The following is an 18,631-nucleotide window of genomic DNA, read 5'->3' on the forward strand; positions in this document are numbered from 1 at the left end:
TCACACACCCACATACATTAACAAGACGCTCCATCAATGGTCCAGTACTTTTTTTTTAAATTGCTGGCAGCGGACATATTTATATCCTCTAATAGCATCTGTTAACATATGTCCGCCCCTAGGATTCTGTTATTGTGGCCATTTCCCTGTAAATAATGGTTATTCGGGCTGAGTACATAAAACTTTGGAGTTTATGTGAACAGGCTGAATCCCATTCAAAGGCATCTCTTTTTGCGCTACACATACTTTACTTATGCAGAGTACTGTTGGATCCACTGAGGTCACTTCTCTAAGGTGAAATATGTTGCAACTTGACTCTATATCTGTATATCTTGACTGTATGTCAAGAAACTTTGACATATAGACTGAAGGAGCTAAGAATCATACCACAAACCTTCCTCATCATCAATGACCTCCTGATCCACAGTTGCCCCTGAAATGTAGCTCTGGTGTGTGTATGTGCTTTTAATTAGAAACTCTGGTGATAAACTAGTGGCTGTAGTGCAGGACACTGCAGTCATTTATGTTTGAAGAGTTCTCTGTAGGCCAAAACAAAGTTTCCGTTCATAGAATTTCTGAAGACGATGAATGAAAGATGTTTTATTCATTATTTTACTGATAGCCTTAGATTACTGTCTGAGCATGAGTAAAAATGACAGAAACAACTCCTGAGAGCTGCATATTTATTTTTTTAAAAGCCTGAACGCTTCTAACAAATGTCACTACCCATCAGTTAGGGAGTGTTTTATATTCCCAGCTCTCTGCAGTAAACACTTGATCTTGATATAGTCAGAATTTAAAGTGGGACATTAAATGTCCCGTTTCCATTTTTTATCCTTATATGCGACTAAAATAACATAACATGACTCTCAGTGAAAAATATTATTAATAGTATTTTTTATCTTGCACAAGAAGGATAAATGTATTAAAGAAGAAGAGGAAGTAAAGAGCACAAATTGCACAGACTTCATTTTTCAGTCTCAATAAAGTCAGTGTCCGTGAAAAGGCACTTTGAGCTGCTTCAATGATTTGACATTTTTACATCGGAAGCTTGACGCTGGGGTCGGGACATGCTGAAGAATCTGAGGAAACACCAGTTATCATTGCAGCTTCAAAGAGAAAGTCAGCCCCGATGCACCAACTAAGCTCCACTAAACTGAACCTCAATTCAGCAAAGACAGAAGACAAAAATCAATGGGGCAGCATCACGACAAAGGTGGGACAACAAGGAGGCAACACAAAGAACTATAGATGACTTTTGAAATTAAAAGAAGTCTGTGTGTGATTTAGAGGAGGACGGCAGTGGGAGCGCAGTTATAACTCAGTTGCACAAAAAGCCACTGGCTGGCAGTTCAGGCTGCTGTAAATCTGACAGACTGACCAACCAAAAAGGTGGCAGGTTGCTGGATAAGCAGTGCTGTCAGCTTGGAGCAGGTGAATGAAGAGTGGCCTGGTCCCAAAGGTTAGACAGCAAGGCTGTGGCTCTAGATCATTTCCTAACCTAGGAAAGCTCCCAGTTTTCTTTTGCCAAAGTGATGAGGCTGGAAAATTGGAAAGTTTTCCTTTGATGCAGCTACAAGCCTTGAATGTGCAATGAGCAATGAACACCAGGGAAATTTGTGGATTCGTTGATGACATTTATGATATAGTAAAGAAAAGGTGGAAATTTGTGGATTTTTTTGGTTTAAGTACAAGTGCAGGATTACACAACATATCATACAAACAATATTGCTGGTGGGTTCAGGACTGGGCATGAATACAACTGAAAAATGAAAAGCTATATCTGTATCAGGAACAATACACAAAATCTTTTGCTCTACACTTACTATTGTTCAATCCAAACAAAAAATAATCTCAAACAATTTTTTTTTTAAATTAAAACTGCACATTTTTCTACTGGAAATATGCCTAAAAATGAAAAACCAAAGAAAAAACACCACTGGCTCGGTGTCCAACGCTGTCTATGCAGATGGTTTGTGCCAGCACTGCTTTGACTTCAGGAACTACTTCTTTTGTTTTTAGCACGGACAGGTCAGATGTCATTTTAAAGACCATTTGATGTCCATTCTCACATAAGATGGTCTTAATGGTACCACGTGCACCTACTTTGTGTATTATGTATTGTAAGACGAAACCTTGAGCCAAAAACCAAAACAAGAACAGCTACAGAGCAGAATTTGGCACAACTGAAGTTTTATTTTGATTGGCTTCTAATTGTTTGAAAATTAAATTCTTTAAGATTTATTTTGTCTCATGTGACAAATGCATTACTGCAGCCACTGTTTGTGTTTGACAGGATAGAAAGATAAGGACTCCAAGTTAATTCAACTTGATTTTAAATAAAATATAAAATAATATGGAAGGCACGTGTGTATTATCCAAGAAAATCATTTGAATGAACCCTTCACTGATGTAGTGAATCAAATAATATTTTTCTGTGCTAGTAGTGTTTTATTAAGCCTAAATAAATGAACGGGGGAAGCGAGATGGAAAAGATCTATTATAAAACATATGCAAATTTAATCTGCAAAAACAGCTACTGACATTTAGAAAATACATATATCAATCATGATTCAAATTCAGATCAACAACATACAGACAAAAACATGACATCTTTAGAAAATCCAATGAATAAATTATCTGAAAAACAAGCTGCTTCATCACAATAACTGAAAATTCCTCCTACTATGAAGCAGTCTTCCATAATGATCTGCAACACTGACCACAATGGTTTGATAGCGTGAGAGAAGCACCAAATCCTATTATTAACCATGTCCTTTTGCAACCTCTTGGTTTCTTAAAGGAAACCTCTTTATTAGCATATCGGATCTGCAGCTGTAATTGAATTCAATTACAAGAATGGACAAAAAACACCATTGATCACATGAGACGCTGACTGCTATTAACTTAATCAGATGGTAATCAGCTACACAGCCGGGTCTCAGGAGAGGCTGCCTGTCTTATCATCACAGTCCAGCTCTCCTGCTCTCTCACACTCACTCATACACAATAGAAGAGGCTGGAGAGAGCGACTGCAGGACTGATTAGCAATGAAGAATGCCTCTTTTTATAAGTGTTTATTCCCTCTGACCCTCAAGAGCATTGCAATGATGGCAATGTCTCCTTAGCCTCCTAGCACTAGTCTTCTCTACACATCCATAAAAATGGATGTAAATATCAGCTTTAGGAGCCTAAAAAGCAAACTTTTCAAATAAAGCTTAATTTGAGTCAATTTCTGCATCACATCTTATTTTTATAGTCCAGATAAATATACACACACCCTCCTACCAGCACATCACCCCTGTTCTTCAGGAACTTCACTGGCTCCCTGTGAAATTCTGGATAATATAAAAACTTCTTCTGCTCACCTTCAAGGCCATTCATAACCTCGCACCTCCTTAACCTTTCTGACTTGTTAAGCACCACCTTTTCTGCCCGCTCACTTCAATATTCTTCTATCCAGCTTGCTGTGCCTTCCTTCTGCCTCACCACCATGGGAAGCAGAGCTTTTAGCTGCTCTGCTCCCAGGCTGTGGAACGCTCGACCCCCAGATATAAGGAACACTGGTCCTTTCCCATAGTTTAAATCTCAACTCAAAACCCATCTGTTCAAATCTGCATATTCACTGTGAACCCACTGTTTGTTAATTTTATCTTGTGCTTTTGTTTTATTGTTCTTCATTTTGTCATTTTTCCATTATGTGTTTTATCCTATTGTAAAGTGTCCTTGGGTGTCTTGAAAGGTGCTTTATAAATAAAATTTATAACCATTATTATTATTATGACATAAATATGAATATACACTCAACTTCTTGTTAACACTAACCAGCCAATCACATCTCAACAACTCATTTTAGCATCAACAACGAGCTGAAGTTCAATCCAAGCATCACAGGTGATTTAAGTGATGTGGTATGTGGCTGTTGGTGCCTCAGACACGCACATTCGAAATATTCTAAGGAAGAAAAATGTAAAAGAAAAGTAAGTAAGTGGAGGGGATACTGATATTCTTACCTTGAGCAGCTCCTTGTTGGCGAAGGCTAGGATTCCCTCAAAGATGACAACATTAGCACCATACACAGTTTTCTGTAAGAGGACAAATTTAAGGACAGGTTCACATTTTTCCCCCCACTTGAAGCTGCACTTGCAGTGTGTTCATGTTGATTGTACTGGTGAACACAATGTTTCTTAGGTTATTAGTTACAAAGGGATAGGGGTCAAAATCCTCCAACCCCGCACTGTGTGGACACCTTGAACTAAGTGGTTCATTAACTAAAAATAATTTCAGTGTCATAAGTGAGGATATGAAAATTATTCACAATTAATGAGCTACAACGAGTGTGAAATTAAACATTTATGATACAATACGGATGCGTTTTAATTAAGAAAAAATACACTTGAAGGTCAGAAAGAAGTTGTTTCCTTTTTTTTTTTACCCAAATATATTTTTAAAGTATTCATTCTTCATGCTGGTCATTTAATGTCCTTTTACTTTGAAACACAAAAATAAATCGAATGTTTTGTTTATACAGTTAAATTTAAGCTGTTAACTATGGATCGAAGAGAATTAGAGATGTCTGTAAAATAGTCTTCTTCCACACAAATTGAAATAATCCACCTTTACTTTTTGTTTTGGTTATCCAATTCAGAGTCAGAGGGTGAGAGTCAGGGTACAAACAATAAAATAAAAAGAAATATATGAAGAATCTATGCGATATTTTACATTTCAAGGCACATGAGTTCTGGTTTAATCCAAGTTCAAAAACACAAACAGCACCACTGTAAGTTGCAAAATTGTCCTCCAAACTATTTGTGATATCACAAAAACCCAAACATCTGGCCACATCTTGGACTGTGACTTAAAAAAAACTTAAAAAAAAAAAAAAAAGCCTGCATCTACTTGATTCTGTCAAATTGTCCTGGTCACATACAGAACTGGGAACAATAAGTTTAAACTTGTGGGTTGTCTGTGTTTTCTTTGTGAAACTATGACTTGCCAGATGCACAAGCCTGGACAGCACACTGCTGAAATCTGTGACATATGCAAATCTGGTCTCCTGCTCTCAGACATGAAACCCTCTGCTTTCAGATAAACATGATTCCTGCATTAACTCAACGTAAACCAAAGAAAACTATGAGACTTAAGCAGTTATTTTTTCTTTTTAAATTAAAGGAAACACAATATCCTTGGTAAGGTGCAATAAATGAGATAAAAGACACTGCCCAAGATAACACAAATCTACTGTATATAAGATGAAAGCATAAAACACATTTACAGATGATTTTTATTTGCCTTCAGACTTTTACAGATGTCAGTTAAACACTGTCACTTGCATGTGTGTGCATGACATACAGCCACTGACGCACAAACACAACCTCAACCCATGTTTGCTTTACTAACTTATCTGATGAAACTCACCCAGAACCAGTTTTACTACCAGGCGTTTGAGAAAGAGGTTAATAACCGATTCAATCGCAGACAAAATGGTGCAGAGTATGTCACAATCCTATTACCTTTCCACGACCAGCTTCATGCTAAAGTCAATAGGCTGAACACTTTACTATTGATTTTGAGAAAGAGCGGCGAGAGAGGCAGAGGCAGTGTGCACAGTTTGAAAGAAAGTGAACTTTAAACAAACAGATGAGTGTTTATTGATTTATTCATTTCCTCCTTCTTTACTAAGAGATGATTTAGTGGCTCTTTAAAATACTTACGTGCCAGTGCTTGAAAGAAAGAAAGAGAGAGAGAGAGGGAATGTGACCTAAAGTTTTACCAAAGAAGAAAAACTAAGTTGCTCGCTCTTGTCCATCTGTATTACTGCTTTATAAACACAGCCTGCAGCTTGATGGCCCTCGGCACCCTTGAGGCCTGAGTCTTAATTACATCCTCCCCGTTACAAAAAGCCCATAAAATGATCTCAGATCTGAGGCGATTTCCCATGTGGTGTTGTGGCTTTCAGCCATGAAATTACATCGCAGAAAAATAGACAGTGAGCTATGCCGCCTGATTGATTCCTCACAATGCCTCTGGGAGGAGATGCTGGGCTTAATGTACTGTACCCTAAAATCCTTAATAATTAGCAAATTAGCAAGCATCTGAATTTTCACCAGCTTAAATAACTGAAGCATCCCCGGAGGTGTTAGGTGATTTGTAGCTGTAATGTTCATTTTTCTCCTCTCAAGTGTTCAGTGCTTTTATTTCAATGAAGACAGACTACACTAAACTAACCGAACTCAAGTGAGTGGAAAACTGCTTCTCTTCTCACGACTTTGACACATTTGGGAATATTCTAATAATACACATTTTTATCAAGTCATCAGCTTCAGTAGCTGAAATAGCTCACAAGTTAGTTTAAAGCAACAACGCCACTGAAAACTACTCCTCTATGTGGAGTAAGGCAGGGACTAGTAGGTGGTTTATGGGAGCAGACCAAGTGTTTCTATGTCTTCCCACTGTAGAAACCTCGCTGGTGTCTCATGCTTAGGCATAACTGATGACTCTGTTCTGGTCAGAGTTTGCACCAATCACATGAAAGTCACAAATGAAGTTTTTCTTTTTCTTCCTGTCAACATCGTGTTTTCACATTAAAGGAAGCATAGGAGGGTTCTTTTATGGAAAAACAACAGAAAGGTTCAGAATTCAATAGAAGTTCACTTGCATCTGAGACCTCTGGAAAAATAGTCACTGTCGAATATATTTAGGAGCACATTTGCAAATATCAAATATAACATATTCAGCCTAAACTGTTTTTTAAAAGGCTGAGTGAGGATGTCTATGACACACACACACAGGCTGCAAATACACGATGTCCCCACCCAGACAGTAAACCCACACTGGGAGGAAGAGAAGCTGAAAACAGCAGCGCCTTTTATTGTGATTGCCATGAAAACCTTTGCACCTAAAAAGCCAATAAGAGACAGTGGGGGGAAAAACATTAAACTGGACATTGCCTGCTGGCAGTGGGCATCCTAAAAACTGAGAGGGAACAACAACATTAAGAACCACTTTTAAAAAAAAAAAAGCACAGCAGAAACAAGACCAAGAACAGCAGCGCAAAAATGAAAAGAGCTCAAAACTAAGTCAGAAATTGATCTATATGGTGGGCGGGCTTTTGGACTTTGAAGATTAAGTTCAAGGAGATTTTTTTTATTTGATTTTATTGATTAGCATTCAAATATCTCAGAGATCTAATGTCAAAGACTGTGAGTGAAGAGAGGAAGTTGTGCTGAGAACAAAGCAGTGAATGTGAATACTCTCTGTCTGTCTCACAGGTAGCTGAGATATCAGGTTTAACATTTATACAGTCCTGCATGTCAAAACAGCTGATCCTTCATCAGTAGACCAGCATCCCTAATCTTTGTGTAAACAAACAAACAGCAGCCTGAAGGACCTTTTAGTTCCTGGGAAAAATGTTCCTGAGACAAGCACTCCTGGGGGCTTTGGATAGGAGACGTCTGCAGATGACTAGCCAAGACCAACCAAGCAAAGTTATGGGAAAAACATCTTCTGTTATGCTTTACGAGTGTAATCATCAATTACACTTAATCTGTTTCATGAGGACTTTGTGGATGGGATTTGATCACATGACTGACTGAAATTTGCAAAGTGTTCACAACAAAAAGCAGATTATTCTCAACTGAACCCTCCCCACTTTAAACCAGAGTACAGAGCACAATGTGACGAATTAAAACACAGAGGTAAACCAACCAAAGCTGTAAAACCTCTGGAGGAAAGTTTGTGTTAAAAATGCAAATGACAGTAAAAATGGTGCTCCGATTGGGGGAAGGTTTCAGTTTCAATCACGAAACTGAAATTTTCAATCACGACCCAACACAGTGTTAAAGTTAATCAGAGGGTCTCACCCATTCTTTGCGTCTGGAGTGAGTGGTGAAGTCATAAACTGGCACTTTGATGCTTTTTCCCTTCTTCAGCTTTCTCAGGATGTTGACCAGCAGCTCAAAGTCGAAGGCATCGGGGTGATCGAAGTTGTACTCATTTTTAGCTGCCAGCTCCTGCTCTTCTTTATTCAACACCTGAATGACAAAGAGATATAAAGAAGAAAGGAAATTCACACACTGCAAACCAACTGAGCCCTTTGGTTTCAGGTATTTCAGGTGCCTGAGATGGATTTTACCGGCCAGTTTGCATTATCTGTTTTCTTGGAAAAAAAAATCTGAGAGATGACAGATATCCAGTCACAGAGGGCTAAGCAGTACAATTTATATTTTCAGCAAGACTCTTTTCAAATCAAAAAGCTCATTACTTATTGTGGCTTAAATACAGTATGTGAAATAATAGTGTGTCTTGACTGCAGCACTAAAGCTGCTAATGAGCTAAAATGCTATTAATCACAGTACTTATTTACACTTCAGTGCTTTCAGCTGCTTTTTGTACCTTGTAGAAAGAGTCCATTGAAAGCAGAACCACCCAGGGGACATCCAGCGCCTCAATTATCTTATTGGCTACTGTAGTTTTCCCAGAGGCACTTCCTCCACACAGACCTGAAAACGATGGAGAGAGAGAATCACAACACTATTACTGACGGATAACGACAATCTGCTCGACTAGTGCAGAAACGTTAGTCTGTTATATTAGAAGCAGACAGCAAAGCTTTCACTGGATACTTTTCTTTAAGTCAAAAGTCCAACACAATTCTTTTGATAATAATTTTACTTCTCATAATTTCTTCCACCACTTCTCTGAGGTGCATGAAAAGGAATAAATGAAATACTTGGGATTAACAATGACTGCAGCATGAAAGGCACCCAGGAAAACTCATGCAGAAACATTTTATTCAACATCTTGATATCAGGGACAGCAGGAGTAAAAACGCAGGACATCCCTCTAATAAATTAGCACCTCAGTCTATTATATGAATGTCAGTCACAGTTATGCAGTTTTATCTAAAAGGCAAAAAAGTCATGTCATTCATAATTAGGGAGACTTATCTCAGACACTACTGGGTCAGTTTGACTAATGGAAAGATGTGTTTTAAAATATCCTTCAATCCTTGAAGGCCACTGACAGTAACGCTGTGCAGAATAATTAGGAAGTCAGAATTTCACAGTTAAAATTACTTGCTTGATTTCCCACTTGGAAAGCCTCAGCAACCCCGTGTGCCCCGCAATCCAAGTTGGCGGCACTGAACACAAACAGTAATACAACTGTAACACTTTTAATCTGCAGTGCCACTGTTATGTATTTGTGACTCACTAAATAAGCCACATCCTCCTGAGAACCGAGGAAAAACATTTTTCTGTTTAACTTTCTTGGTCCACTACAGACATAATGATTGGTTGGGACTCCGAGCACTGACCGAGCTCTATCCATGAATGCGCTGTGGTGGTGTTTTTAAGAACAAAACGAGTATAAAAACATTTATGTATATTGTTAGTGATACCTGAATGGATCTACCTTGCTAAGAACCAACACAAATCCTGTTTTCTGTGCTTTTTCTGGAAAACGGTAACACACTGGAGTGACATCACTCCTGTGTTCCAACATCCAAGTTTGGAGATAAATGTTACGACGTCAGCTAAAGATAATCCTAATCCAGTACTTTTTTTTTTATTGTTATGGGACAACAGACTGCAATGTTCCTGACCTTACTGGTACACTGCTTCTGTTTCCGATTCATTTTCTGTTTTCCTGGCACATAAACAGAGCGTTCTCTTTACAACTTTGGACACACTGTGCAGATTATGACCCAGGTGATCATGTCTGACAATCATCCCAATCATCTATTTATCACTGCTTTCAAGTTAAAAATCGCCAGACCGATAGATTTTTGTTGCATTTAAAAAAAAAGCAGAAAATACTATTTTGTTCATTAAACAGCTGAAAACCACAGGAAAATGCACAGATTTCTATTAAGCGACTATATGAAGACTAATCATTCTTATATGTAGTCACCACAGCATTCTGACCCAGAAAAAAACCACGAGACAACAAGTGTTTATGCAATAAGTTTAACTGTACGGTTGGTATTCTCAAGCTCTTTTCAAGCCTAACATATGTTGAATGAACTGATGAGTTTGTTTGACACAGATGTCCACATGCTCCATTATTAAAACTGTTACACTTCTGTTACACATGTTATCTTTTCTCTGACTGCTCTGATTGCTATCAGCAAATGTCCCCTGACCACATTATACAGTTCTATTCAAATTATCTGTGAAACGACACCAAAACATAAATGCAAAATCAAAATGTATTCAATATCAAGAATTAACCTGACTGCAGCTGCCTTAATAACTGCTGTCACTATTTATTTAATAGCTGATTGGTTTTTTCATTAATCACTGACACATTCAGCTGTCAGATGCCGACAGGTGGTGAGATAAAAGCATAAAATCAATTATCAAAATTAGAGCTCTTACTGACCCATTACAGTGGCGTAATAATGGCTTTACGTATTTGGGTATACAAATTGGTAAATCCGAGGATCAAATATTCAAACCAAATTATATCAAACTGTTGGAGCAAACCAAACTTAACATTCAGAGATGGATGGATTTTCCATTATCTCTCATAGGGAGAATTAATGTTATTAAAATGAACACTTTGCCTAAGTTCATTTACTTATTTCAATGTCTCCCTACAAATGTTCCTAGAAGTTTCTTCAAAGAGCTTAATAAACTTATAACTTCTTTCATATGGCAAAAGAAAAATCCAAGAGTCAAAATCTTTCCTCCCTACAGGCCCCATAATCAAGGGGAGGACTTAGTTTACCAAACTTTAGGAACTATTATCTTGCCTCCCAGTATCGATCAATTTGGATCTGGCTACATGCAGAGAGGAGTGAGGTTCGATGGGTTCCAATAGAACAACATGAGGTGAACCCCATACTATTAAAAGATGTTCTATTTTTAGGTACAAAAAAATGTCTATCCAAGCTCACAAACAATTTGATAATATTAACCACCTTCTGCGCCTGGCAGGAATCCCACTCACTTCTGAAAATAAATATCTCTTTTCTTAGAAGGACACCCCTATGTGGCAACCCTGATCTCTCTCATCATATTGCTGACCCAATATTGCAGGGATGGAAGGACAGAAATATTTGAACTGTTGCCGACTTATACAATAATGATACATTTATTGACTTTCAACAACTAAAGGAAAAATTCAAACTCCCAGGACAAAGTTTCTTCAAATTCCTACAAATAAGAGATTGGGTCAAAGAGAAATCCAAAGGGTTATTCCCCGAGATACCAAAAGAAACTCTTCTTGAAACGCATCTTTGCACCAAACCATGGAAGTCAATAAAAGGAATAGCATCATCTATATATGCTATTATCAATGAAAAGTTACCTGACCATAACAAAGCGTCTATAAAAAGAAAATGGGAGACAGACCTGGGCCATGTCTATGAAGAGGTAGAATGGCACCATTTATTGGAACAGGCACAGACCATGTTAATTTCTACAAATCACAGGCAAATGCAATTTAATATATTTCATAGGATATATTACACCCCTTATAGGTTACATAAAATTGATAATAATTATTCCCCCAAATGTTTGAGATGTAAGGTAACAGATGGTGATCTCCTGCACATGCTGTGGAATTGCCCAGTGAAGAGGTCTGGAGACAGGCCATTGAAATAATCTCAAGGGTAATGGGGATCCAAATTGAACTGGACCCAAAACTATGGATTCTAGGTGACACAGGTTCTATCAATGTGAATTACCATAACAAATATTTTATTTTACTTGCGAGTACTGCAGTGAAAAAATGTATTCTGCTACATTGGAAATCTGAAAATTCTTCAACATTGAGACACTAGATTAATGAGCTAGCGTCCTACTGCACAGCTGAGAAGATATTGCATGGTGTAAAAGGGAAATATGGAACCTTTGAAAAAATTTGGGGGCCCTTCCTGGCAGTACTACCGTCTTTGGACCTAATAGATCATAGAGATGACGCAAATCCCCCTGGGTCTGCCTTGATTTGATCAAGGCCTTCCTGACTCGATTTCCTGAATGCTGCAGTTTTATCGTGGGGGATGTTGATTCCTGTGCATGAGAGTTTCTATAGATAGGTGTAAATATGGGCTGTCTGGATACACGAATGTGATGAGGTTGAGAGCCATACAGGGGTAAAGGGGTGGGGGGATGGTGGGAGGGGTTCACATGATGTGTTTTCTGTTTTCTGTTTTGCTCCCTTTTTCTCCTGAGTTCTTTTTTGTTTGTTTGTTTTTAAAATTATGTAATTATCAATGTTGTTATGTTATTATTATTATTATTATTATTATTATTATTATTATGCTTGTATTTTCTGTGTTTGGTTTTCAGATGTCTGAGGTTATCCTTGAAAGGCATAGATACAAGAGTGTGCACCTGGGAGTGCTTCTGTGGTCACAATGGCCTGCCATGTTGTGGTTATTTGTTGATACTTGCTCTGTCCCATAGTTGTGAGTTTTCTGTTTGTTTGTTTTTTGCTTTGTTTGTTTGTTTTTGTTTGTTTTCCAATTTAAAAATGAAAATAAAGCTTAGGGGGGAAAAAAACGTGTCCTTTCTGCTTCACATTTAGCCATCATCTGGATGTGAGGTTAAAAAATACTGAATGTGATGGCGATGAACAAAAATCATGCAACACGCTTTATGCTTAAGAGTGCAGAAAAATCTGTGAACGCAAACATATTTTGAGCTGAGAGACAAAAAAGAAAACATGAAACCAATGGGACAGATGTCTAAAATAAAAGTCAATCCCTGCCTCACCTCCCTCGACCTCCTGGGTTAAAGACCAAAACAGCAATCTTTCAGGAAAACAATCCTGGGAACGGGGCCAGAACACCCTGCTGGCTGGCAGGAGCGGGTGAAAAGCAGGATGAATTTGCTGTTGTGTCTTTGTTGGTGCATGTGTGTGTGTGTGTGTGTGCACACAGGAACAGAAATAGCCTACAGAGCTGCTTCAACGACATAAACAACTCTTGGTGACGTGTTGAAATGGGTTTTTTTTTTTTTGCCCTGATAAGACTCATCGGGGTCGAAACTGCTGACTAGGAAACCGGTCAAAGAACACTGTGGGGCTGCTTATTTCCCGATTACAGCTCTGAAGATGTTCTAGAAATACTAGCTAATCCAAAGTATCACAAGCTCCTGCATAGACAAGAAATTCTCAGCACGTCACCCAGCAGCAAAGCCTAGCCACTGGAAAATCCTGTTAAAACAGATAAAACTGCTTTTTCTATAAGCAATAAACCCAGACTGTAGAGACAGCAGCCACCTTTGATACCTATGAGGCTTTACAATGTTTTTCTGCCATTCACTTTTGCTTCCATCCCTAAATCCATCTGTTCCTGCAACCCCAGTACTTTATATTCTCCATTGTTTCTTGGGACCAGATCAGCACAGTCCCCCTTATGTTACACAGACTGCTCCTTTAAATTGGGGGCCACGGTACAGTCGAGTGTGAAATTGTAACCAGTCATTGCGCGCCATTGACGGTAACAGATTGCCAACTAAAGATAATGTCCACCTCTCCCTCCACCTATCACCAGTCATGCCAGTCTGATGCGTTTAACCACGGTACGCTGGCTCTGCGGCTGTTAAACGTGCACAGGCACACACAGGTTTAGTGTCTCTGTCACGCTCATTTTACTGCTGCTGGGACTTGTCCCGATGCAGATATTTTACAGAGCTGATCAGCAAGATGGCAGCCTGCTGTAAATGCACACACAATGCACCCAGAGCCTCATGAAAATGTTAGATTTCAGTCTGAGAAAATGCAAAGCTGCTGCCCAAGATAACTGAAATGTCAGTTCATTTTGGTAAATAATTATTTGTTTTATCAAGTAACAAGACTAAGAACCAGCAGCCATGCAAACATCGCACTAGGGATGTATTTTGGCACAGCAGTGTTTAGACTTAAATGCCAACAAGATCTCACATATGCCTCGTTTCCACCAGCAGCGAGTGCTGAGCCAACTTTCCCTCAGTGGCTGTACAAAAAGAAAAGACGCCACATTATCGCGGGTCTGATAACCAAATACTTACACAGCATTACCTAGCATGAGTTAGGCAAATATTTCTGGGAATAAAACAAAGACTGACCAGAATCTGCTGACTGCATCTGTACAACACAGTTGCAAAAGCTTCTCCCAAATTCCAGTGACATCACTGGTTTTATTGATAGTGCGCCTGTTACAATTTTTTTTGGCAACTAAAACCAGTTTTTTCTTTTGTGTGGGTGGGGGGGGGGGGCTCTACATTCAACAACAGCACCATGGTGGTCAAAAATAATAATATGATTCTGTCCCCAGGTATAATGTTCATTTTAATGCACTAGCTACAGGAAGCGGACGAAAGCACCTGAGATTTTTAATCTGGAAAAACTCAGATAGCTATATTATTGATAGACTCTGGCATTCACTTCCTCCTCATCAGAATGCCAGGAGAATGCTTGGCATAATTTTAAACAATTTAAATGAAATAAGATGTTCTCTCACCTATAACGAAGGCTTCTTTGAAGGTTGTCCCAGTGACATTATACCAAGGTGGTCTGCCAGCAGTGTAGATCGTCCTTTTACTAGTCCTCAGCAGAGGAGGCTCTGTCTTGGACTGGCTTGTAGTCCGTTTTCGTGGCGATAGCGAAGGGGTCAAAGGACAGCGGGGGACATGGTTTGAGAGGCCATCCAAGGAATCGTCACCACTTCCACTGGGGTAAAAGAAAGGAAGGTAAGTGAGCAACATTTAACCCTTTTAACAGGTTTTTAATTAACAGGTGACATTAATGGGAAACTAGGATTCACATGTAAATAAGTATATATCACGCAATGTGTCCCTTGAAGGCTACACTGGACCGGTCCCCAGGCTGTGATGGGGCAGGACTTATAAAGAGACATGACAACCATTCATATTCACACCTACATCCAATTTAGAGTCACTAATGAATCTAAATATGATCTGATATGGGTGAGATTTACGCCATGGAAAAAACTGGACAGGGGTGGGTCTGTCACATCATATCACAGCAGCAATGCAGTTATGCAGCTTCAAATAACACCAACAGAAGAGACATGTTTGGGCACCACAGGGCATTGTATTTTGAACACTCCTCTACATTTCAGGTGTGCGGCTTGACTTTCACCAAAAAACAGATTGTTTGCGTATTTTTAGGCAAGCAAAGAAACACTTGTGGGATGTTTCCAAAGTGCCGTGAGATCATTTAAAGTAATTTTTAGACTCATACTAAGGCTAAGTCCTCATGTTTGCCTGCTTTTTGAACAGTTTGTGTTTGCAGTATGCCATCAGAGATGCCTTGTTCGCTCATAGTGGACCCCCGCTGCTGCTCCAATACAGGCATTTTCATTTTTACAACATATCTGCAGGTTTATGACCACCATTGTGTCAAAAGTAGCCTTTTTCTAACCAAAAGAAGCTCAAAGATGTGAAGCTATAAATGGGTATAAAAAGGGAAAACATTTAGCTAAATATATTCAAAATATTAACTCTTGGGAACCTGCAGATACACTGTTGTCCTGCAGAGAGAGAAGAGGGTCTCTGCTCACTCCGGAGACCCTCTATGAACTCTCCTCTTCACAGGGAAGCATCTGCTGTCGGTGTGGTTGAGGGGGAGGAAGGGGGAACTTGCCGGCCCTCCCCAGGAAATCACACCGCTGCCCTGGACACAGCATGACACTGGGTGGGGAGCCACCATTCACATGAGTAAGGCTGTCATCATTTGGCTGGACTTTATGGTTTACAAGTCACTACAGTTTGAACATGCAGTCAGTTTCTCAGATCGTATTTAGAACACTAAGAAAGCAAGTGTGAAAGCTTCACCACAAGGTTTCACTTCACTAACCAGTGGATGACCACCTACTGGCTATGTCCGTTTTTTATTTATAGTCTAATGCTGTAGCTCAATGGCAGAGAAGGTAGGCCATTAAATATTAACTTGTAAGCCTGCAGAAATAGGCAATAGGTTGCTTTTTGCAGAAGCAAAATATTATGCAAATGTAACACTTTTTAGGCTGATTTATGATTTTATGGATTTCCTTTTGGGGGTTTTTCCCGCTTCTGTGCTTCATGCACATCTTTGTCCCTGTAAAGATAGACACCTAACGTAGATAACTCGCTGACCTAATGTAAATACAAACTAAATGCAACTTTGTATTTTATTTACAATCAGTGCAGCCAAGTTAAAAGAACACCTTCACAGTAACCATCAATTTTTTGAGTGGTTGATATGCATCAAAGTATGCAAGGATCCAAGGTTTTTCATTGGTGCAGTGACATTTCAATGATTCAAAAACTCATGCATTTGTGCATAGATTTAACACCCAGCTGCACTACAGCTACACAGCCAGGTCACCAAGCTGCCAGACAGACACCTGATCCCCAGCACATCCTCAGTGCTACGTGTTATGAATAAGGGGGCGTTAGCAACAAAGCAACACTAGCTTCCGTTGTGATACCATATGGTCAGTGAACATCTAGAAACTGGTGGTAATTAACAAAAACAGACCCTGGTTAACAGTAGCCATTCCTAAAAATAAACATTTGAAATACACAATTTGAAAGTGAATATTTTTTTTGAGATGTGATGGTTAATACGGCCGAATTTAATAGGCCGCACTGAAAAGCTGCCGAATACTTTTAAATGATGAATAAACGCTTTGTAAGTTGAAAACGTTCATAAAATCGTCATTTGTCGCATTAGTCTTGCATACAGAATGAGAGGATCTGTACAGATGCTTATGGAAAGAGACGAGGGAAGAAAGTGTTGATGTAACCACAGATAAAACCTCCATAGAATATTTTACGACCGGGCCCAGGTCTCTCTGTCCTCACTTAGGTGTTTTTTCGCTAATTCTCCCATGTTCTTTATTAAGCTTTTGTTCTCTGCACCCACGTCAAAACACAATGCGTGGGTTACACCGAGTGTGGCAGCTAGCTGGACTAGCTAGCTGCCAAGAGCAGTTTCCACCGCGGGGCTCGACAACACCCCCGCGTGCCACAACAGCCATATTTTATTCCTTCCTTTTTTACCTGTCTGACCTCGACATGGATCTATCCCCTTCCGTCCCTCCATCTGTCTGCGGCTCATCCGGTTTGCTGTCGCTGCTGGTTGCTGCCATGTCTGCTCAGTCAGCTCAGCGCGGCGCGGCGCGGAAACCAAACACTGGGAGCGTCGTGACGTCAGCGGGCGTAAACTAAGATTGTGTTCAAGGTAATAGAAAAAAACCCGAAACTTTTTTCCAAAATTATTTCGAGGATAGTATAAAAGAAATACTATCTCCTGGTTTAAATTTAACAACAACAAAAAACACTAATAATGTATTTAAAGACTTCTATTTATTTTAGCTACTTCTATTAAGGGTTGCCACAGTGGATCATCTCCATCGCACCCTATTCTTAGCATCCTCCTCTCATGCCAACTCGCACCCGTTAATCTCCTCTGAGGTTTTCTGTCCGGTGTATTCATTATACATCCACTGTACATGTCCAAACCATCTGACCCTTTCCTTAACTTTGTCTCCAAACTGCTCATCCTGAACTGTCCCTCTTTCTAATCTTGTCCATTGTGGTTGCCCCCAATGAAAATGTTAGTACCTTCAATCTGCTCTCTCTCTTTTTGTCAGGATCCCCATCTCCAAGCCATACATCATAGTAGGTTTCACTGCCATCTTGTAAACGTTCCCTTTCTCTCTTGCTACTATCATTCTGTCACAAATAGCCCCTGACACTTGTTTCCACCTGTCCTACCCTACCTGCACTTTCTTCTTAACCTCTCTTGTGCACTGTCCATTTCTTTACATGGTTGACCCCAGGTGCTTAAATTCATCTACCTCCCCTACTCCTGCTTCTTGAAGCTTTGCTGTTATAGCTGTCTCCATGTCATTTGGAGATGCATTCTATCTTTCTTCTACTCACTTTTCATTCCTCTTCTCTCCAGACCATACCTCTGCCTGCCTGGTCCCTGATCTCACTACAGATCACAATGTTGTCTGCAAACAGTCCACAAAGACTCCTGCCTGACCTCAACTGCCACTTATCGCACACCTCTATACTGTCTTGCTGTCTTCATAGTTTCATAAACTTTTTCCTCTGTAGTTACAACAGCTCCGCACATCATTCCTGTTCTTAATATAATTAATTTTAAAATAACTTTTAAAATATTTTTTTTGGTTACCTTGTTCTTTTGTCTTAGTTCTAATGGTCAATTTTGTGATTAATTTAATTCGCTGGTTTGCCACTATGACAAAATAATGAATTGATTTGTGCTATTATTACAGTACATTAAACATTAACTATTTTGTTTAGCTAACAGATTCTATCGTTAATGCTTACATAGTAAATAATCTTTTACGTGGTAAAAATACAGGTTTAGAACAAGAAATAATTGCTTATACAAAGATTTAAATAAATTGTTAAGTTCAAATAAAGTCTTGTCATTGTTTTGCCAAGGACTGTCATTGTAAACTGGCAGTTTAAGGCACGCTTGGAAGTCTTTGTTTTACGCTTGGAAAAAGATGCACACATGCCACTGACTGATTACAGGTAGTTTAAATTTACTTTAAAAGCATTTTGGGTGAATTTCTGTGTTTAAAACAGTTTGAAATCGTCCACATATTCCACATATTACATTAGAGTAATACTAGTTTGCACCACAAGATGCTGTG

The 18,631-nt window shown here is 39.2% G+C and overlaps 1 protein-coding gene across 4 annotated transcripts in view; it reads right to left on the reverse strand.

Annotated features, from left to right (window-relative positions):
• LOC113037547 (uridine-cytidine kinase-like 1) overlaps window positions 1-17,156 on the reverse strand; it is a 29,626-nt gene extending 12,470 nt beyond the window's left edge. For 2 of the 4 annotated variants that reach the window (XM_026194772.2, XM_026194775.2), the window contains exons 1-5: window positions 16,998-17,156; window positions 14,453-14,661; window positions 8,395-8,501; window positions 7,863-8,033; window positions 4,014-4,085 (exon numbers count right to left, since the gene is read on the reverse strand). In XM_026194772.2, coding sequence (XP_026050557.2) covers window positions 4,014-4,085; window positions 7,863-8,033; window positions 8,395-8,501; window positions 14,453-14,661; window positions 16,998-17,086 — 648 coding nt within the window. In that variant the 5' untranslated portion in view covers window positions 17,087-17,156. The remainder of the gene's footprint in view (window positions 1-4,013; window positions 4,086-7,862; window positions 8,034-8,394; window positions 8,502-14,452; window positions 14,662-16,997) is intronic. The other 2 variants (XM_026194774.2, XM_080289642.1) reach the window with 2 other exon arrangements.
• Window positions 17,157-18,631: the final 1,475 nt, after the last annotated feature.

The sequence above is a fragment of the Astatotilapia calliptera genome, chromosome 15 (genome assembly GCF_964374335.1).
Source record: "Astatotilapia calliptera chromosome 15, fAstCal68.1, whole genome shotgun sequence".
NCBI classification, from domain to species: domain Eukaryota; kingdom Metazoa; phylum Chordata; class Actinopteri; order Cichliformes; family Cichlidae; genus Astatotilapia; species Astatotilapia calliptera.